Source organism: Sciurus carolinensis, chromosome 2 (genome assembly GCF_902686445.1).
Source record: "Sciurus carolinensis chromosome 2, mSciCar1.2, whole genome shotgun sequence".
NCBI classification, from domain to species: Eukaryota; Metazoa; Chordata; class Mammalia; order Rodentia; family Sciuridae; genus Sciurus; species Sciurus carolinensis.
This window is the reverse complement of record NC_062214.1, coordinates 186,856,803-186,879,004: the sequence shown is the minus strand read 5'-3', so window position 1 is coordinate 186,879,004 and position 22,202 is coordinate 186,856,803. Positions and strand designations below refer to the sequence as shown.

Below are 22,202 nucleotides of genomic sequence, written 5' to 3'. Positions count from 1 at the left end.
ATTTCATGCTCAGAGCCAGAATCCCAGTATGTATTGTAAAGCTTTAGAAGACAAATCCATTCAATCCATTACTGATCCCAGAAAAACATTCCACATTAGTCCTTGTAAGGGCACTTTTTGTAACCATATCCTTTTATCTATTAAAATCATATCCTCCCCCATTTCATGAAAGTTGCTTACGTGTGGTGTGTTCCAAATGCAATATCCAACTTTGCCTAGGAGGAAAAAGAAAATGAGTTATTTTTTTTAAAAAGCCTCAAATATATCCTTATCTATTAGAAATTAAATTAGAAAAGGATCAAGCCAACTTTTGTTTTTACTGCCCTCTACTGGACAAGCTTTAAATAATAAGACGGTCTTTTTAAAAAAAAATTATTCTTTTTAGTTATAAATGACAGTAGAATGTATTTTGGCATATTGTATATACATGGAGTAAAACTTATTCTATTTAGGATCCTATTCTCATAGTTGTACATGATGCGGAGTTACCCTGGTTGTGAACTCAAATACAAGGCTGGCACAGGTATGTCTGACTAATTCTACTGTCCTTCTTATTCCCCTCCCTCTCCTTTCCCTTTGTCTAATCCAATGGACTTCTCTTCTCCACCTCCCCACCCTCCCTTGTTGTGGATTAGCATCCGCATATCAGAGAGAACAGTTGGCCTTTGATTTTTTGGGACTGGCTTATTTTACTTGGTATGATAGTCTTCAGTTCCATTCATTTACCTGCAAATGCCATCATTTTATTCTTCTTTATGGATAAGTAATATTCCATTATGTATGTGTACCACATTTTCTCTATCCATTCATTCATTGAAAGGCACCTAGGTTGGTTCTATAGCTTGGCTATTGTGAATTGAGCTGCTATAACATTGATGTGGCTGTGTCACTGTACTATGCTGATTTTAAGTCCTTTGGGTGTACGTGGAGGAGTGGGATAACCGAATCAAATGGTGGTTCCATTCCAAGTTTTCTAAGGAATCTCCATACTGCTTTCCATAATGGTTGAACCAATTTGCAATCCAACCAGCAATGTATGAGAGTACCTTTCTCCCCACATTCTCGCTGTTTTAGTCAGCTATTTTGCCACTGTGACTAAAAGAATCAACTGGAATAATTGTACAGGAGGAAAACATTGAGGTCTCATGGTTTCAGGGGTCTTAGTCCATAGAAGGCCAGCTCTATTCCTTTGGGCTAAAGGTAAGGCAGAACATTATGGTGGGACAGTGTGGCAGAAGGAAGCAGCTCACATGATGACCAGGAAGCAGAGAGAGACTCTACTCACCAGATACAAATGTACACCCCAAAGCCATATCCCCAAAGTCCCACCTTCTCCAGTCACACCTCACTTGCCTTCAGTTACCACTCAATTAATCCCACCAGGTGATTAATTCGCTGATTAGGTCAAGGCTCTTGTAACCCAGTCACTTCACTGAACCTTCTTGCATTGTCTTTCATGTGAGCTTCTGGGGGGCACCTCACATCTAAACTATAACACTTGCCAACATTTATTGTTACTTGTATTCTTTATAATTGCCATTCTGACTGAAGTGAGATGGAATCTCAGTGTAGTTTTAATTTGTATTTCTCTAACTGCTAATTGCTAAAGAAATGCAAATTAAAATTGCATGTTATTGGCACAAAAACAAACATGAAACCAACGGTAGAGAATAGAAGACACAGAGGCAAACCCACGCAAATAGTTACCTCATATTAGACAAAGGTGCCATAAATGGATATACATTGGAGAAAAAGATAGCCTCTTAAACAAATGGTGCTGGGAAAACTGGAAATCCACATGTAGTAGAATGAAAATGAACCATATCTCTCAACTCAACTCAAAGTGGATCAAGGGCTTAGGCATTAGACCAGACACCCTGTTCTTACCAGAATAAAAAGTAGACCCAACCCTACATCATGTAAGCTTAGGAACAACTTCCTCAACAAGACTCCTAAAGCACAAGAAGTACAATAAAAAATTAATAAATGGGATGGTATTAAACTAAAAAGCTTCTTCACTTTAAAGGAAATAACCAAGAACATGAACAGAGCGCCTACAGAATGGGAGAAAAACTTTACCACCTGTAGCTCAGATAGAGCATTAATCTCCAGGCTATACAAAGGACTCAAAACACTTAACACCAAAACCCCAAATAACTCAATCAATATATGGGCAAAGGAACTGAACAGACACTTCACAGAAGAAATACAAATGCTCAAAAAATACACAAGAAAATGTTCAACAAGACAGCTTTTATATATAATTCAGGGAGGCTCATTTAAAAAAAAAGAACTTTTTTTCTGCTCAGAATGATTCAATATATATTGTGTTTTTAATTGCAGTAATTAGGAGTAAGAAGCCTAATTTCTTTAGTTGTCAAAAAACTAATAAATAATTCTAAGTAGTTTTAAAATCAGATCTTTGGTTCATTTTAGAAGAACCTAACACACAAAGTTTTCAGAGCACATTTAAAAGAAACACTGAATGTGATAGAAACAAATATGTCAAATTTAAAAGGAATTCTCTTATACTGAAAATATTGCAAGTGCTAAAAATAAAAATATCAATTTTTGTTACAAAATGACATCTTTACAAACAAATGGAGAATACGTGGAGTAGTAAAACATTTTATCTAACATCTGGTACAGCAAGACCTTGGTTAAGCAGAACATGCCAAAAGGTACAGGCTATGAAAGAATCAAAATAAACAACTATGGAAACAGTTTGGAGACCAGGAATGTGGTACTTGGGCTCAAATTTTGTCCTCAGAATTTTGCATGATTTTGGAGAACATTTGATTCTGCGTCTCAGCCTTCTCCTCTTTAAAACAGGGTACTGTTATAAGATTAGAGAGCTGTCAGGAGCCACTGAGGAAACAGAAAATGCTTAGGAAAGCACCACATGAATGATGGCAAGCCCCCCCCCCCCCGCCCCTCACCACCTGACAGAAGGGTGCAACTGTCTGCCAGGGCAGTGATGGGCAATGTAATACACAGGTGGGTACAACACAGTCCCTGTTTGGGGACACTCACAGACCTGCATGCATTTACGTGCTCTGGCCAGAGTGAGAGAGTTGGGAACTGTACTGCATGTCCTTAAACTTTAAAAATTAAAAGGAAGATTGTCACTTTGTAAACATACTTAGCTCAGATAGTGCAATGGTCAAGAGACCTGGTTTTCAAGTTTAGCTTTGCTATAGGTTATATGCTTTTAGGCACAAGAAACAAGGATGATAATAACTTAAATAGATAATATTTAATGGATGCTTTTTGGGCTAATGTACCAAACCCTTTAAACTCTTTGATGAATGGCATTAGCCATTCATTTTAATTATGAAGAAATTAGGCTTACACAGTTAGGTTTAAGTGACAAGACCAGAAAGATACATTATGGACTGAATACTGGGTGCCCCCCTTCCAAATTCTTATGTTGAAGCCTAACAACCAAGATGCCTGTATCTGGAGAGAGGAACCTTTTGGAGGAAATTAGGGTTAAATGAAGTCCTAAGGTGGGAGCAGATCCAACATGATTAGTGTCCTTATAAGAAGAAATACCAGAGTGCTTGTGTGGCCTCCCCACTTCCCTGGGTCATGTGAGAATGTCAGGAGAAGGTAGCCATCCATGAGCCAGGAAGAGGGCCCTCTCCAGACCTGGGCTGGCATGTACCAGATCTTGGACAGAATCTCGGCAGTCTAAGCCTTGACCACCACAAGGCCTCAACCTCTGGTCTCAGGCCCCACATTTACAAAATGGGAGAAGTGCAAGCATGCACTAACTCATTGACTAGTGTTGCTGGACAAACTCAAGAGTTCATCTTACAGACGGGTATGACTCAGATGGCTATACTATGCTATCTCCAACTTCTGAGCTGGGAGCTTGGGCACAGCTTTCTTTGTGCATGTTTTGGAAGAAGGGTCTTGTGCCCTCTAGTGGCCATCCAGGAGTATGCCATCAGACACAGGATCCATTTCATCACTGGTATTGAGGATTCCTGGGTCAGTTTATTTCTGTCCACTTTCAGTTCGATGGGAGCTACCCTAGTGCACTTTAACTTCTTTGATGCTGGAAACAGACGCAAACAATGGAATTTTAGGCAACTCCTAAGCAGAGGCATATCTATGTGCATAAAGATGAGCCACAAACATGCTTGTGGGATGGAAAAGGCACATTTTGAAACTACAACCATCTAAAGTGAAGTGGGCTAAATTAGGGAAAATGCCGTGAGGTTTGTTTAAAATGGATACTAAGCACTCATGCCCCCTTTTTTTTGGGGGGGGGGGTTGTAGAAGGATACTATGACTTTATTTTACTCACTTACTATTTTTATGTGGTGCTGAGGATCAAACCCAGCACACCACATGTGCTAGGCAAGCATTCTAACACTGAGCCACAACACCAGCCCTTCATGTTGTTTTAATATTTAAAAATATACAAGTATCATTTATGGTTGGAAGAGTGATACAATGTGAGTTGAAATTCTTATGCTACGTGTGAGTGGGGAAGAAAAGGCCACAGAAGGAAAATGGCAAAGAAAAGACATCGAGGTAGCACGGATGGTGCCTCCAGAGCAGGAATCTCGAGCCAGTTTCGCCAAGTTGATGACAAGGAGAGGAGGGTCTGAGGCTGCCTTCCGCCATGCTTTCCAGGAAGGACTGACAGTCCTGCTAGAAGGAACAGCAGCTACTTACAGCACCCTTTCCACCGGAAGGAAATCTTAAATGTAAAAGATTCTTCTGAATTCCTTTCTTCCCACTTTGCCTGTTTCTTGCTCAGAATGACACCTGAAATAAGAGATCTGTTTGGATGTGGGGTGAAAGCAGTGGGTCATAACAAAAGCTTAGGATTCACCAGGCCCACTGCAGGCCACCACAAACGCTTAGGACAAGATTCCGGGAACCTATGGAGAAACTGAACAATGGCATTTTTTTTTTTTTTTTTCTTTTTTGTCTTCTTTTCTACTTTGCTTTGGTCCCAGCAAAGCAAGTGCACACTGTTATGAGACCATTCAATGTTCCCTCATTGGGCTTGGACAGTATGCACACAGCACTCACTTAGGTTTCCTAGCAGGCTCTTCATTTGTGGGTCTTTCCAGTGTAATTCTTAGGGTACAGTTCATGTGAAAAAGTACTGAAGATAATGGTTAAATTGCTGATGGAAGTTAAGGGAAGTCAGATGAGGTGTCAGAGGAACACAGTTTTCTCCTGAATACACAGAAAGAGACTTGCAGGCACTGAACTGTATCCAGAGGACCTGTTCAGTGCTGGAACCCAGGTTTTGAGAGGCACCCTGACAAATCAGGTGTAACCAGGTGTATAGGCAGATTGGGGCCAGATCTGGATCCATAGTGCATTAGTCAGGGTTCTCTAGAGGAATAGAATCAACAGGAAGAATGATTCTATAAAGGGATTTATTAGACTGGCTTACAAGACCAGAAGCTGGATAGTCCACAATGGCTGTCTGTAGGGCTGGAGAGCTGGAAGAACCAGTGGCTGCGTAGTTTAAGAGGCAGAAGTCCCAGAACGAGAGGGATCAACGGTGCTACCCTAGTCTCAGACCAAGGCTTCTGGAAACTCCTTGGAGAATCACCAGCAGAGTCCGTTTTGGATCAGTGAAGAAGCGAGTCCAATATCCTCAGATGATCAAAAAAGCAATCCAGAACCCATTCAAGAAGAGTTGAGCTTGCATCTGCATCTGCTTTCTTATTATTCCAACTTTTATTCCATCCAAACCACTATCCTGTTGGGCGGTGCTGCCCATGCTTAGGGAGGGTGTCCAGTTCACTATCCCACATGCCAATCATTCCTAGACACAACCTCATGGACACACTCAGAAGCCTCTTAATCACTGGTAACTCTTAATCCAGTCAAGTTGACAATTCAAACTAACAATTACACATGGTGTATGGACCACAACTGAAGAAAGTGACTGCTCAAATCTGAAAGAACTAAGAGAAATAGGCTAGATTACCTCACATCTATGAATCGCCAACATGTACAAGGAAAAGATTTATTCTACGTGGTTCTAGTGGAGGGTGGGGTTGGAATCTAGACCAGTGTGTGGAGGTTTCAAGGAAGAAGAGTTCAGATCTGCTAAAGGAAAAATTCCTTCTGATTACAAGGGCGCCTATGAATGGACTGGGCTATCTCAAGATAAGCCAAGGCTAGACCAAAATCTGCTAGTGACACTGGAGAGAGGCTATTGGCACTGAGCAGGAGAATGAACTGAAGGCCTAAAATTCCTTCTGACTCTCAGCCTGAGCATGAGGTCCAGGGTTAAAAGGCAGCTTACCTGGCAGAAGGAAACGTGCTCATAAGGCTTCGCCTGGGCGTGGAGGTGAGCCTTAGCTTCCCGTTTATCGCCATGCACGAGCAGGATTGGCTTCTTCCTGGAGAGAGACCAAAGGGTTTCCAGTGCGTCATTCCTGCAGCTGGACTCCTGCCTTGTTAGGGAATGCAGCTTCCTTACCACCTGGCATTGCTCCTGGCCTCTGTAGTGACTGAGGACAGGGGCTAATACTGAGCAGTGATCAGTCAGGGCTCATTGCCCTTGTAATGGGGCCACATGGCCTGATTCTGAAGCCTGCTGTGACACAACAAAGTCCTTGAATAATTATCTTCTTTGGTGTGAAAAATTTACAAGTGGCTCTGTGTTAATGTATTTAAAATTAATTAGACTAAAACAGACAGTTATTGCTGTGTGTATGATATTTTTTCTCTTCTTTTTGGACCAAGCAATGCGTCCATTTCACTATCACCTACACTCCTTAGGTGGCTAGTTGGCCATGAATGGGGAACAGGGAAAGATAATGAAGGGCTGGAAACCACCAGAGCCCTGTCTGACACATAAGCACCCTAGGAGACTTGGTATGTTCAAACCTCCCAGCCAGAGCTGCATCCCCTAAAGAAAAACTATTGTTTCAAGATTAGATCAAATCCTACCAGGAGGCCTGGGCCCTCCCTCATCACCACCATCATCATTCTGGTAACAAAAAACATCAAGACCCTCAAAAAGAAAGCTCACTAAGTGCTTTTCAAAGGGAAATTAATTGATTAAGGGGAAAGGAATTGAGCCAAGAATGGAGGACTCAATGTCCTTGGAACCTCCAACTCTATGAGCACCACAACATTCTCTCTTGGAGGTGGTTCACGTGATTCCTGTGCTGCCAGTCAGTCAAGACAGAGACCTGGGCTGGACTCTGGAAACTTCCCTGGGACCCTCCCCAATGAAACTGGAGGGACTGCTGTTCCTCTCCTCTCTGAGAACCCACTTTCTCTCCAGGGTGTCCCCTGTCCTCTTTCCTATCCCTGAAAATAAACTCTTGCCCTTTACTGAGTGATATGTCTGAAATCTTTCTGGCCTGATCCCAAGAATCAGGGTGAAGAGGGGACCTCTGTGTTGCCTCAGTTTTGTGGTAGTCCTCTGCCCTGTAACACTTACCAAGCTCCTACTGTGTGCTACACATACTGTGCAAGACCCAGGATACAACAGCGAATAGGCACAGGCCCTCGGTACAATGCAGACTTGCGTAAACAGCTGGTGAAGCTTCAGTGCACCAGAGCTCAAAGTACACTGTGAACTTTCCAATTCCAAAGACTACATAAAAGCACTCTTCAGGAATAGATTAAAAATGCTTTTAACGGATTCTTGATCTACTCCAGTTAATTCAAAGGAAGATAATCCTTAGAAATCAATATATCTTTATGAGCTCTCCCAACACAACAAAAATTGGATTTTTCTCCAACAAGCAATTGAGCAAGATAAACTGCAACTACTTCCCCATTTATCAATTATGCTGCAGATTGAGTCTCTGCTATACACAAAGGGACAACACGTAACTAGGAAGAAACAGCACAGGAAATGTGTTTTTGGTGCCTGTCCCCCTCACGCCCATGTTAGCCTTGTTCTACCAAGACAGGTAAAACAGAACTAGGAAGCATGTGTCCCTAACCGCTTACCAAACAGGAAAAACTGTAGAAAAGTGGTAGGACGAGAAGGACAGTAGAGAGAATAGTGTATGAAGCACTCAAGCATCTATGACCTGGAAACAAGAAGCATTATCAGATCACAAGCCCATCTTAAAAACAGAAGATCAAACATTACTGAGGTAAGTAGAAGGCCTCATTAATTCCTTCAAATTTCTTGGTTCTACAACCTACCACGAAAAGGCAGCACATGAACAACGGTGAGGTACTAACCCTTACCATCTGAAAACTCTACATACGAATTCTGGATGTTACCTGAACCTGCCATGAGGTCATTCCTTGTCCTTACCATACTCTTGACAGCATTCAGCGTGAAGTGGGCAGAGGTCAGGGAGGACTCCTTCATCCCTGACTTACTCAGAGTCTAGGGGACACTGACTCAGTTTGCTAGGGCTGCCCTAACAGACTTCCACAAACTGGATACTTAAACAACTGAGACCTGCTGTTTCACAGTTCCAGAAGCAAGGAGTCTGCAGGATTGGTTCCTCCTGAGGTTTGTGAAGGAGAATCTGTTCCATACTTTTCCCTTGGCTTCTGGGTACCTCTGGCATTCTCTTTTGCCTTTATAGTCTTCTCTATGTCCAAATCTCTTTTTATAAGGACACCAGTCACTGATTTAGTGGTCACTTTTATGACATTATTTTAATTTGGTGAATGACCTTCATGAAGACTATCTTCAAATACAGTCACCTTCTAAGGTACTAAGGCTTCGGACTCCAAGAGATCTTTTTTGGAAACAATTCAACCCATCAGTGATGCTAAAGGGATTACAATCTACACTTCACTGACACTGTGAAGGGGTGACATTTGACGTTAATCTTTGGGAAGCAAAAGGAGAACAGAAAGCAACTGTGCAGCACCCAGGGACACACTGTCCAGAAGAGCTTGGGCATTCATTTCCTCCACATACCGTTTCTCTCCTCCTTCCTTCCTAGCAAAACCCTGGTGTTACGCCAGGCAAGGTACCATACTACAACCTCTTTAAGGCAGGTTAAATATTCCACAGCTGGGCTCTGCTCAATGAGTTAGAAGCCCTTTCTTCCTTCTCCTCCTTCTTGTTACCTGGAACACAGACAATTGAGCTGGAGCCCTGGTTGCCATTCCCAATCACAAGGTAACTCTGAAGACTGAAGCCATGCACCAGGGTGGTGGGAAAGAAAGACAGAAAAGTAGGTGGGCGAATCCCAGAGAAAACCACAAGGCCCAATCCAGACCATCGATGCCTACCATCTGGACTTCTTCGGCTAGAAAAATTAATTTGTTTTATTTAAGTCACTGTCATTTTGGGTGTTCTGTTACACACAGCTAAGACTAATCCTCCAGATTATAGACCAAATTCAAGCCCTTGAGTGCCAAAGCTGCCTGTGAAACATCAGCATTTCACCCTCTATACCAACAAAGGTCTCCACGATCCGTTGTCTTAAATGCACCCGTGAGTTTGAGAGCCCCAAGTCCCTGACAATCACTTTTTCTTATGTATGTATTCCTCCACCCTACTTGCTGTTACAGGATTCTGCCACATAAATGTGTTAGAAATAGGAAGGGACGGCATGCCACTGTGCTAAGCTATATTTATTTGGTCTGCACCTGCCTAACACAAGGCTGATGGACTGCTTGTGGCAGAACCGGAAATCCATCACCTCTGTATCTTGGATAAGAGAAGGCTATGTCTCTGTTTCTTAATTCCAGAACTACAGAAAGATATTCAAAACATGCTGGTATCGATGTGCTAAGCAAAGCATGGCAAGCTTGCCGCATGTTGGCATACGTACTGGTGAAGACAGGTGGAGATAACCATGTCCTTCATATTAATGTTGGACATGAAGTCCTGTTATCTGAGGTAGAATTTGTACTTTTCTACTCTAGACAGAAAACAGAGGAAAACACTAAAATTGGTAAAAAGAATGTGTGTGACTGAACAGATTGAAAAGTGCTGTTTTCTCCAAATAACTTCATGTCTGTATAATTTCAATGACTCAAAAGAAATATTCAAAAAAGATGGTGTCTTTGGCTGAGAAAGGCAACTCACAGCATTGTAGTTTACCGTGTGCCATTACCCTTGAACTCACCTGAACTCTGGTGGATACTGCTTTACAAGCCAGTCCACATCGAAGCAGTAGTTGAACTAGACAGGGGAAAAAGAAAAGTAAGTCACAGGTGATTCAACCAAGCAGTTTATAAGGAGAACTGTTTGGTCATTAAATTGAAAGAAACTCTAAAATAGTAACGTACTATGCATATTTTTAATAAACCTAGAGAGTTATGGTTCAATATTTATAAATAAACCTAAAATCTGCCTTGAATGAACATGGTCGAAGGATCCCACGTGAATGGAATCAAACACACGAGAAACAGTCTCTAAGGAAGTTATCGCTGCATGCGTTGGCAGTGTTGGTACTTGTCAAGGGGGTGCTCTTACGTTGGTTCTAGTAGTCCTGAGATTAATTAAGGGGGCTTATAAATGTATTCTTTTTCTCCCTAGAATATTAAAAAAAGACACTCAAGATAATGATCCCAGAACTATTAGAAAAGGACATTTCCTACAAACCAAAGGAATGCACAATTTTTTCAATGACGTAATATCAGAAAACTTCCCAAATCTAAAGAACGAAATGGCAAATTAACTACAAAAGGCTCAAGGGCCCCAAATGTACAAAATTACAGCAGATCCACACCAAGGCACATTATAATGAGAATGACTGACATCATACAGAATAAGGATAGAATTTTAAAGGCTGTGAGAGAAAAAAAAAATCAAATTACATATAGGGTGAAACCAACTCAGATTTTGGCTGATTTCTCAACCCAGATCCTCAATGCTAGGAAGTCCTAGAATAACATATATCAAGCTCTGAAAGAAAATGGACACCAAACAAGAATTTTTTTTTTGGTACTGGGGATTGAACTCAGGACACTCGACCACTGAGCCACATTCTCAGCCCTTTTTGTATTTTATTTAGAGACAGGGACTCACTGAGTTGCTCAGCACCTTGCTTTTTGCTGAGGCTGGCTTTGAACTAATGATCCTCCTGCCTCAGCCTCCCAAAGCTGCTGGATTATAGGCATGTGCCACTGTGCCCGGTCCAACTGAGAATTTTATATACAGCAAAATTAAGCTTCAGAATTGAAGATGAAATAAAAATTTCCATGATAAACAAAAGTTAAAAGAATTCACAACTAGAAAGCCTGAACTACAGAACATTCTCAGGAAAATACTGCATAAGGGGGAATGAAAAAAAAAATGACAAACAGCAAAGGGAGGAACTACACCAAAGGAAAGGTCAATCAAAGGAGAAACTAAGTCAAGTTAAAAACCAAAAATAAACCAAAATGTTCAGGAATACAAATCTTATTTCAATAATAACCCTGAATGTTAATGGTCTAAACTCATCAATCAAAAGACATACACTGGCAGATTAGATTAAGGGGGAAAAAAAAAAGACCCAACAATACGCTGTCTTCAAGACTCACCTCCTAGGAAAAGACATCCACTGACTGAAGGTGATAGGTTGGGAAAAAACATATCACTCACATTGACTGCATAAACAAGCAGGGGTTTCCATCCTCATATCAGACAAAGTGGACTTCAAACCAAACTCATTCAGAAGGGACAAAGGGGCACATTTCATATAGCTTACAGGAATCATACACCGACAAGACATGACAACTGTAAATACATGTGCCTCAAACAATGGAGCATCTACGTACATCAAACAAACCCATTTCAATTTTAAGAATCAGACCACAACACAATGCTGGTTGACTTTAACACACTTCTCTCACCACTGGGTAGATCTTCCAAAAACTGAAAAAGGAAACTATAGAACTAAATAATGGAATCAATGATTTAGACTTAACAGACACATATGGAGCATTTCATCCATCATTGAGTGAATACACTTTTTTCCTCAACAAATGGTGCTGCAAAAAATGGAGAGTCACATGTAACGAATAAAATTAAACTTCTATCTCTCACCCTGCACAAACTCAACTCAAAGTGGATCAAAGACTTAGGCACTAGAACAGAGACACTGCGCCTAACAGAAGAAAAAGGAGGCCCAAATCTTTACCATGTCGGCTTAGGACCTGACTTCCTTAACAAGACCCCTAAAGCGCAAGAAGTAAAATCAAGAATCAATAAATGGGATGGATTCAAACTACAAAGCTTCTTCTCAGCAAAAGAAACAATCAATAATGTGAAGAGAGTCTACAGATTGGGAGAAAATCTTTATCACATGCCCCTCCGATAAAGCATTAATCTCTAGGATATATAAAGAACTCAAAAAACTTAACACCAAAAAAACAAATATCCAATCAATAAATGGGCTAAGGAACTGAACAATTCACAGAATACAATTGATCAACAAATATGAAAAAATGCTCAACATCTCTAGCAATTAGAGAAATGCAAATCAAAACTACTCTAAGATTTCATCTCACTCCAGTCAAAATGGCAATTATCAAGAATACTGGCAACAATAATGTTGGTGAGGATGTGGGGGAAAAGGTACTCATACATTGCTGGTGGGACTGCAAATTGGTGCAACCACTATGGAAAGTAGTATGAAGATTCCTCAGAAAATCTGGGATGGAACCACCATTACACCCAGATATCCCACTCCTTAGTTTATACTCAAAGGTCTTAAAATCAGCATAATACAGTGACACAGCCACATCAATGTTTATAGCAGCTCGATTCACAACAGTTAAACTATGGAACCAACCTAGGTGTCCTTTAACAGATGAACAGATAAAGAAAATGTGGTACATATATACAATGGAATATTACTCACCCATAAAGAAGAATGAAATGATGGCATTTGCCTAAATGGATGGAGCTGGAGAATATCATTTTAAGTGAAATAAGCCAATCCCAAAAAAACCAAAGGTCGAATGTTTTCTTTGATATATGGATGACAATAGGGGAAGGGGCACTAGGGAAGAATAGTTACTTTGGATTGGATTGGGTAGAGGGGATGGGAAGGAAGAGGATATGGGGATAGGAAGGACAGTAGAATGAAACAGACATTATTACCTTATATACATATATGATTGCATGATGGATGTGATTCTACAACATGTACAATTAGAAAAAGGAGAAATTGTACCCCATTTATATATCAAAATGCATAAATGCATTCTACCGCCATGTATAACTAATTAGAACAAATAAAAAAGAAAAGAAAGAAAAGGACATCTCCTTTCATCCTGACTTACTGGTGCACAGGCACCTGGGAGTACATGTGCACTAGGCTTATAAGTCACATCTCGACCAAAGGTTCTCCTCATGCCTGGCAGAGTTCCTGCAAGGGCACCCCACATTCCACGGAGACCAGGACTCTCAGGACCAAACCAAACGCAAAGGCCACAGAGCACTTTTCCTGCTTTTCCCTATTCCTTGAGAGTGGACCACTAACATGATTTATCACACAAAGAGACCAGCTTAGGCAGGCAGAAGCCATGGAACATACAGTGAACTCCTACTCACTCCATTTTGGCAGATGCAGAGAAATTTGCTTTTTCCAAATCAAATCAAACTTGACTTGGTTCCACCTACACCTTCCCAGACGGCTGCACCAGAGTCCCATGAGATCATCAGTGTCCAAAAGAGAGGTCTTTCAGGTTGGAAATTCCAAAGTGAATTTGTGGCCTAATCAAGAGTCAGATGCTTTACTGAGTGACATTCACATGACAAATTCTATGTCAACAGCCATGCATTGTACAACTGAGGCTCTGGATGCCAGCCTCCAGGCACTTATTATCTCAGGGACCTGGATGGGGCTGACATGTGTCCCCACTCCTCATATTTTCTTGTAAAGTTGTTTAAATTTTTGTCTTTTTTTTTTTTTTTTTTTACCCATAAACTCACCTGAGCTGAAGAAACAAGTGTCCCAAATAGAGGAGACAAAATATCTACAAAGACAAAAATATAAATACGATTTGTATTCAGATAAAAGATCCTCTAGTTATACTAATCACAACTAACTTATTTAACAGTCACTGACAATCAAGATTTGGTTCAGAAAACAGTTAAGTGAAAAGTTACTATAAAGCTAGGTTTTAATGTTTTGTAAAATCCAAGAAAAATTTCCCTATGCTATTTTATATATATATTTTTTACAACACAAAACTAAAATCTACAATTTCAGTACCAGGTGAATGGCCATTTTTTGGAACTGTCATTCATACCTGTTCTTCCCAGGATTTCTGAATCTCACCTCCTTCCAGCAGCCACCTGAGTCCCCCCTGCCTCCCTCCGGAGCCTGAGAGCATTTGGTTCCCACCATTTTAAATTCACATCATGGTGCTCTCATTACTCTAGGAGACCCCACTAGGCACTCGCTCAAACTCTACTTTAGACCATGAACTATACTGTGATCATCACCGTCTTCGATCCCAACAGCTGCACCTATATAGGACTTCTTAAGTGCCAGACACCATTTTTTGTATTTTTGGCATAGTAATTTGCTCCCCCCATTTTCTGAGGGAGGGTCTGATATTCCTCTTTTATGGATGAGGAGTCTCCCTAGGAGGCTGCCCAGGACCACATAAAAGGCAGAGTCCAGGTTGGACCCAGGATGTCTGGCTCCAGCTTGTTCTTGCCCCTTCGGCTGCCCCTGAGGACTAAGAGTGGGCTCATTCACCTATCTGAAATTAACTGAGTGTCTTCTGTTTTCTAGACATTGAACTACCTGCTGGGGTACAAAGACTTTGAAAGAACATGAAAATATTCTCAACCCATCATGTTCCATCATCCTATGCAGAATTAAGAACTTGGGACTTAACTGGATTAAGGAAGTTCCTACCTTATTGGGAGAGCCGCACAATTAAGAGAATCTATGACATATTCTTGCACTTGCCCACCCCCACCCCACCCAGCCCCTCCACTTTTCTAAACATTTTTGGCTTGCTGGAGAGTGAACCTGGAGCCATATGCAGGATGGGTGAGCACTCTATCCATGAACTGTATCCCCAGTCCCTACCTTTCTAAACTCTATGTACCTTTCAAGGGCCACTGAAGACCCCTCCTCCGTGACACCTTCTAGACAACCTTCAGTGAGGGCATGTGTTAGCAGGGTGTATCAATCAGCAGGGACTCGGGTCCTGTCAGCAGGGACTCGGGTCCTGGAATGCCTGGATTTAAGTCACAGCTCTGTGACCTCGGATAGGTTCCTTAGCTTTCTAAAGTGCAGCTCCATCACCTGTCCAAAGATATCTGGACCATCCACTCATAAAGTTGCTGTGAGGGTTACAATAAAGGCAAAGTTCCTCTTGTGATGTCACCCCTCCCCCCAAGATCTTGTGCTCACAGCCAGTCTGTCATTTTATTATGGACACCCAAGCTATGCAGAGTTCTCCACTGCCTGTGTTGCTCTCTCTCAAACAAGACAAAATCATTGACAACTATCTTATCTTTTCAAAGTACCCAGATAAAAGATTCTGAAAATGAAAACCTTTAGAGACCCAACTTGCTTCAGTATGGATTTAAATCCACCAGCATTTATACATTGCCCAGAAGAAATCAAATATATATGTTTGATAAATTTTAAAAACGTTGCAGTGAGCATAATCTATTCTTGAATATGAACCAGAAAAAAGTTAATCTGAAGGAAGGGTGATTATGCTTGTTGTGTGCATCTGCCGTGTAAACATACTAAGCTGGTCACTGTGCATTTGCTCCCGTTTTCCTGAATCCCAAGTCTACGGATGACTATACTGCTTGTCAAAAAAATTTTTCCCCTGGAGTAGTTAAGACCACAGAGGAGAGTTCCCGGAGATCATCCCAGGCTGCTTCCTTGGTTTACTGAGGAGCACACTGTCGAGTGTCAACTCCACAGCTCCTGGTGCCTGCATCCTTACCCTTGATGTGGAGGGCTTTGGAGTTGTACTTGGGCTTAATTCCTGAGACTCTAGTGAGGTAGAACTGGAAGGGGTTCCCTTTGTCCAGCATGTCCCAAATGTCCTGGCCTTCCCCTGATGTCTCATACTCGTCTTCCTCCCCTTTATGCCTGTGGCTGGCAAGAAGGCCATGGTTTCCAGTTCCCTGGGCGGCACCATCTTTGGGAGAGGAAAGGTCTTTTTCCTCTTTGACCTCCACTTTCTCTGGCTGCTTCTTCTGAGATTCTGGTTGCAGTTCATCGTCACTGCTGGAGAGACACCAGCCTAGGTCTTCCTGGGAACCACTTTTCTGCTTTTTGGGAGGTGAAGCCAAATCTGTGTTGCTGAATTTCACAGGTGATGCCTGCCTCCTGTGTGCAGCTTTCCGAGCCTCAGAACAGTTGAACCGTGGCTCATTGGCTGCTCCCTGTCCAGCACAGGGGACAGAGGATGTCGACTGCTTGTCCAGTTTGGGCTTCTCATCCTCACTTTCATCGCTACTGGATATTGTCCACCTCCCATAACTGCCTTCCTGGGACATGTTTCTGGAATGGAAAGGCAGACATATTATTTCTCATTCACTGGGTCATTGGCAAAGTGACTATAAGATGAGCTTCTGCAACACATGCGGCACTTTTGACACCTCTCAGAGGCTGAGCCATGTAACTATTACCAGAATCTCCTACAGAAGTTAGCAATAGGAAAAATTCTAGTCACCATCTCCTCCTCTACCCTTGTCTTCAAATCCAGACCTTGTTTAGATCCACTAGGAAGCAGGGTTGGAGACAAATAACAAAACAAAACAAAATGTTAACTTCTACTCACTGGGTGCTGGGGTTAAGGCCAATTTAAGGAATTTTAACAGTAATTCTGACTATGCTCAAAATTTTAAGATCAAATCAGAATTTATGAATCTCTCCTTCACTCAAGTACAGGCACCCACAGGACCCTGGTGATTATTTAAGCCTTATTTCCCCAAAGCCTCTTAGCACAAGCACAGCAAAGTCCTCAAGTGGAATGCCAAATGGGCACCTCTGCAGATACATTATCTATACAAACTTCCATGGGGACCCAGCTAATGAGATGATTATCTCACAGCCATGTCATAAACCCAACTAATAAACCTACAGAGGAAGAACTAGTACTGAAGCAAAACATTTTCTGAATTATACTGTTAGTCTAATTTCACTTTCTTATTCCCAGAAAAGGAAAAGACTTTAGGTGTTACCTACAAAATGAGGTCAATTCAATGGTAAAGGGGTAAGTAGACTTCCTGAGTGAATAAAGACAGTCCTGTAGTGTGATACTTTTAACAGGTTAGTACAAAACCCAGAGGAAGATCATAAAACTCAAGTTGGCACTCAGATTGTTAGGGTACCTTCAAATTTTTGCTGTTTGAAACAAAAACAGCTGAATAGGCTGCATTACGTAAACCAGGACAGACCATGGTTACTCTGTTCTTGTAACATATATTCCTTAACCAAAACCAAACTAAAACAGCCTTGGTTCCACATCAAAAGATTTTCAAATGAATACACATGCAAGTTCCAAAGTAAAAAACCACTTTTAAAGTGCCTATCATTTTTACCCAACTTTCTCAGTTAACTGCTAGTCAAGTCAGATAAGTCGTCTCCTATAAATGACACATTTTAAGGAACTTTTATGCAGAGTATATGAAGACACTTCCTGACTCAGGGTCACTATTAACCCCACTTGCATGGATACCATTTTACAGTCAAAGCATTTGGAACTGCAGAGGTGGATGGGGTCACTGGCTCCTATGAGTGACACGATAGACTTTGTTCAGGTCTCTTGAGCCCTCATATATGCTTTCTAAAAGTTTTCTGTTAATTTCTACTCTGTTTAATTCACTTCTACTGGTTGTGAAGATTCAGTGTAGATATTTTCAAGTAATGTTTCTAATCTGCAAGGTTAAATAATGAGATAGCCAAGCTTGTTAGAAGTGTATTGTTATAGTTAACAATGTCTGAATGCCAGGTTTCTCCAGGAGAGATATTCAGAATGTTTAACTCCTAAGTTAAAGTCACTTAAACAATTATTTAACTTGTTTTTATTTATTTATTGTTCTAGATCCTTATACACATTATTTAACTTGGTTTTATTTACTTATTGTTCTAGATATCCTAGAGTTCTAGATTCTAAAGGATTGCTAGTTAGGGGTACTTAAGCTGTCACAAATCACTTTGAAAGAACTACTTTAGTGGTTACAGTCCTGTGACTTTATTAAAAACGAAAGAGTCACTTCAGGAAGAATTACTCAGAATGTAAGATCTACCTTCTTTTGAACTCTCAACAATTAAAAAGCAAGAAAATTAGTAACAAAAATCTTCAATTAAGAGGTCTTGGGCACAGCAACTAGGGAGGCTGAGGTAGGGGGACAGCAAGTTTAAGGATAGTCTGGATACTTTTGTGAGATGCTATCTCAAAATAAAAAATGAAAATGGCCGGGAGCAGGGGGGAGGGAAGGCTCAGTGAGGCCCTGGATTCAATCTCAGGTAATGCAAATCAACAAGAGTCCTCAGGCTTCTCTCTCTAGATCCTTCCCCATCCTACAGCAAAATAGTGTGTCTCAGAGTTTTTACTGAGAAAGGGTTCAGCTTCCAGCCCGAAAAAAGGAGAGTTCACACTCATTTTTAACACATGAATACTTCACACATTTGTGACATCCTTGTGCAGAGGTCATGTTAATACTCTCTGTATTGTTCAGATTTTGGTTGCATGTGCTTGTAGCAGTGAGCACAATGTGCAGAATCTTGACACCTCCCCTCCCACTGTGTCCTCCCCAGGTGAATAAAAATGGAATCAAATGGAATTTCCAATCCCTGAGAACTCTGTAGGCAAAGTTCTAGCAAGTGAGAGAGAATTTCTCAAGTTTTCAGTTTTAGCTGTATTTTCTAGAACCACATGGGTGGTGGGATTTCAACCAACAAAGTAAAGCAAGTGGGTAAAAAAGAGAAAACTTTGAAAAAAACATAACCTAGAGAACAAAGCCTTTCGGAAAGGGGGGCCCGGGTTCTATACACAGTTTAAATTCTCAAAAATATGCTTCAGAGTTGTTTACCAATTAAAAGCAAATAACCTTTGTAATTTACTAATAGATCATCTCATCATTAAGTCCAGCAGGTTACCAAACTCTTTAGGAAATCAAGGCCCATTTGCCTGCTAAAGAGGTACTGCTGGTAAACACCAAGATCAACCAGGAACTGATTTCTACTTTGGAGAACTGGATCTGGTCATATCCGAATTTGACTTCTCCCTCATAGAGACCCAGGTTCCCAGCATGTCAGAGAGCTTATAAAACCAAAGCATACAGGTTTTCAAGCGCAGAACCCAAGAACTTTCCTTCAGTTGTTTACTGTCCTCTTCCTGGACAGTGTCTGGAACAGCCTAATTCTAAAGTCACACTTTTTTGTAAATGGTGCTGAAAAAATTAGAGCTACAACAATATAGGTGGGCTTATTCCAGGCCCCGGCGCTCAATCAGGACAGCAGTCTTTCCCACATTGGAAGTGACTGGGACCTGACATTGACTAATGTCACATTATGAAAGCACCTCCCTTTCTCATTTCAATCCAATCTTACTGCTTAAATCACGGAGAAAGTTGCAGTGTAGAAATGCTTTTTTTCTTCTGAACAAACAGCAGGCTTTAGGCTTCTCTGTAAACACCTGTAATACTTCACTGACCACAGAAGGTATCTCAAGGCCCTGTTACACACAAAATAGTAAAACTAAAGTGTACTTTTAAAAAGAGTTTATGTAAAGGAGTGAGTGGATTAAAACAAAAATATTAAGTAAATAATAGCATATGTGTCAAGCGAATAAAACAAAAACTTGGGAGGCAGGTGAGTGAATGAAGTTTGGCAAACACCGCACTAAGATGAAAATCTAATGAAATTCTCCCACCAAACAGCAATTTAGAATGTTGTAAGAGTACATCCTTTACTAAGGACTTTCAAAAATGTGGATGTGCAAAGGCACTCCATTTAGAGTTGGGAGTGTTCCTTTCCCCACATCTTACCAATCCAGATGGGGCATTTCTTCTACACCTACAGCTTTTCCTTCTCATAAAGGCTAAACATGTGGACCTGGGAGCCACCCTCCTCTGTGTAGCCAGTAGAGGGTAAACATGAGCCTCAAACTCAAACCCAGTCATTACTAGGTAGTTCATGTGCAGGTGGGCAGGTTAGTTAAGACCTGAGCCTCAATTTTCTCATCTGTAAAATCAGTATCATGATTACCTACCACAGTTCATTCACTTAATACACACTTACTGAACAAGTACCAAGTACTGAGCACTAGGAATAAGGAGTTAACAATATATAATTAGTTTCTGCCCTAGGAGAGTTTACTTCCAGGGTGGAAGAGACAGATTAACAACATAAAAACTTAATTAGCTAAGGTGATGTCATGCATTCATTACATTTTACAGGGATGACCTAATTTAGGAATAAACTCTGAAAAAGTAATGAGTTGGGCCTGAAGGATGAAATGGAACCAGACAGCTAAAAGATAGGGTGAATAGCACTCTGGGTAGAGGAAAGCCAACTGGCAAAGGCCAGGAGGTGGGTACAGGGTCTCAAGAACTGAAAGATTGGGGGTTGTGGATCAGTGGTAGAGCACTTGCCTAACAAGTGTAAGGCACTGGGTTCGATTCCCAGCACCGCATATAAATAAATAAAATAAAGGTCCATTAACAAGTAAAAAAATTAAAAATAAGCCCTGTAAGATCAGAAGGATTTAAGCAAGAAAGGTAGTGGTCCAGGATAAAAGGAGTGGGGTAAGAAGGCGAGTTAGACACTATTTTATTCTAATAACTTAACTTTAATAAGGGGAGTACCTTGGCTCGATTTACCTTTTTAAAATATTACGTTGGCTACAACTCCGTATGGTGAATGGTTTGAAGGGAAGGCCCAGCAGGGACTGGGACCGGTTTGAAGGAGGTAGGCGTGGACCCTTTCTGGAGAAACGAGACCAGAGAGGTTAGGTACGTGGTGCGTGCACAACCTGCGCTAGCTACAGCGGTCCGAGACCCGCAGCCGGCGAGGGCAGAGGCGGCAGAAGCCAGCAGGGGCCTCGCACCCGCCCTCCCGGCAGGAGGCGGTCTGGGTAGCGTTTGCTGAGCGCCCGCTAAGAGGTGCTGTTACTGCAGGAAACCGAGGCCGGGGGCAGAGGACCCAGTCCAGAGTCCCCCGGCGGCGCCGCTTCCCTCGCGGGCAGCATCCAGCCTGGCCACCATCCGCGAGTTTGCCAGACCCCAGGTCCCCTGCACCTCTAGCAGGAGCGCCGGTGCGCGACCCAGGCCGAGAGACCGCCCGGAACCCGTGACCGCGGGACACGTACCTGAGCACACCGCCTCCGCCGCCGCCTCGGCCCCGCCCCGCGCCGCGTCTGCGCCTGCGCGCAGTTCAAACCCACCTCGCCGCGGCGCGCGCCACACCGCCCAGCCGCTTCCCCTTCCCGGAATCTCGCCCCTGGGTCCTAAAGACCCCCATGTCCGGAGGGACAGCCAGGTGCGTTCCTCAAAGGGGTCAGATAGGGGACCTGACCTCCTCTCCCTCTCAGCTCACCTACTGGTGACTTAAAAGAGAGATAAACAGAAAAGCGTTCAATCCCTTTATGGGGGTTCACATAGCTTCAGACTCCCAGGAGTCGTTGCAGCGGTGTGTTTTGAAAGGTGGAGAGAGAGGATAAGCAGAGATTAAAGGCTGCTACCAACTCAAAGACCCTTGTCCCGGGAAGAGCGAGCTCGGCTGAGGCTGTCTTTAAAAGTCTGCGGTAAAATAAAAAGTTAAATGAGTCCATATCAGACTCAGAACCTCGAATGCCCGTTTCTTTGAAACAAGTGTGTGAGTGTCCTTTTTAATCTTACCGATTTGTCAGAAGAGTGATCTGAGATAGACCCATTTGGAAAACGGAACTCTCCCAACATTCGTCTATTTTAAGGATGTTTGCTATGCAATTGGGACTTAATGATATTTATGCTATTTCCTCCTTGGGTCTCCCTCAAACCAGGCATCCCTTCCAGAGAGCTGAATGGAATAAGTCTAAATGTGCTAACTGCCCATTTCGTTTTTTGAAGATTTACTTTGTGCCAGACACAGTGCTAGGTGCTGCGGTCATTCGAAGGACAAAACAAACTTATTCACTACCTTGAGTGCTTGACTTAATGACTTGCTGGTTTAAAAGTGAATCCAGGATTTGGCTCAACTTCTTTGATGCTTTCTATGCTGTGTTCACACTCTTTGTGTCTTCTATAATATCTAGCAAAGTCATGGACCAAAATAATTTATCGCAAGCTTGATAAAGAATGAAAAAAACTA

The 22,202-nt window shown here is 42.0% G+C and overlaps 1 protein-coding gene and 1 non-coding gene across 4 annotated transcripts in view; both read right to left on the bottom strand.

Annotated features, from left to right (window-relative positions):
* Tdp1 (tyrosyl-DNA phosphodiesterase 1) overlaps positions 1-21,255 on the bottom strand; it is an 82,112-nt gene extending 60,857 nt beyond the window's left edge. For 2 of the 3 annotated variants that reach the window (XM_047541886.1, XM_047541889.1), the window contains exons 1-6: positions 21,223-21,255; positions 15,844-16,406; positions 13,853-13,896; positions 10,053-10,108; positions 6,290-6,386; positions 181-215 (exon numbers count right to left, since the gene is read on the bottom strand). In XM_047541886.1, coding sequence (XP_047397842.1) covers positions 181-215; positions 6,290-6,386; positions 10,053-10,108; positions 13,853-13,896; positions 15,844-16,402 — 791 coding nt within the window. In that variant the 5' untranslated portion in view covers positions 16,403-16,406; positions 21,223-21,255. Of the gene's footprint in view, positions 1-180; positions 216-6,289; positions 6,387-10,052; positions 10,109-13,852; positions 13,897-15,843; positions 16,407-20,734; positions 20,840-21,222 lie in introns of all 3 variants that reach the window. The other variant, XM_047541888.1, reaches the window with a different exon arrangement.
* Positions 18,516-18,622, bottom strand: LOC124978413 (U6 spliceosomal RNA). Its single transcript, XR_007107438.1, has one exon. It is a non-coding gene; the product is annotated as a U6 spliceosomal RNA (small nuclear RNA).
* Positions 21,256-22,202: the final 947 nt, after the last annotated feature.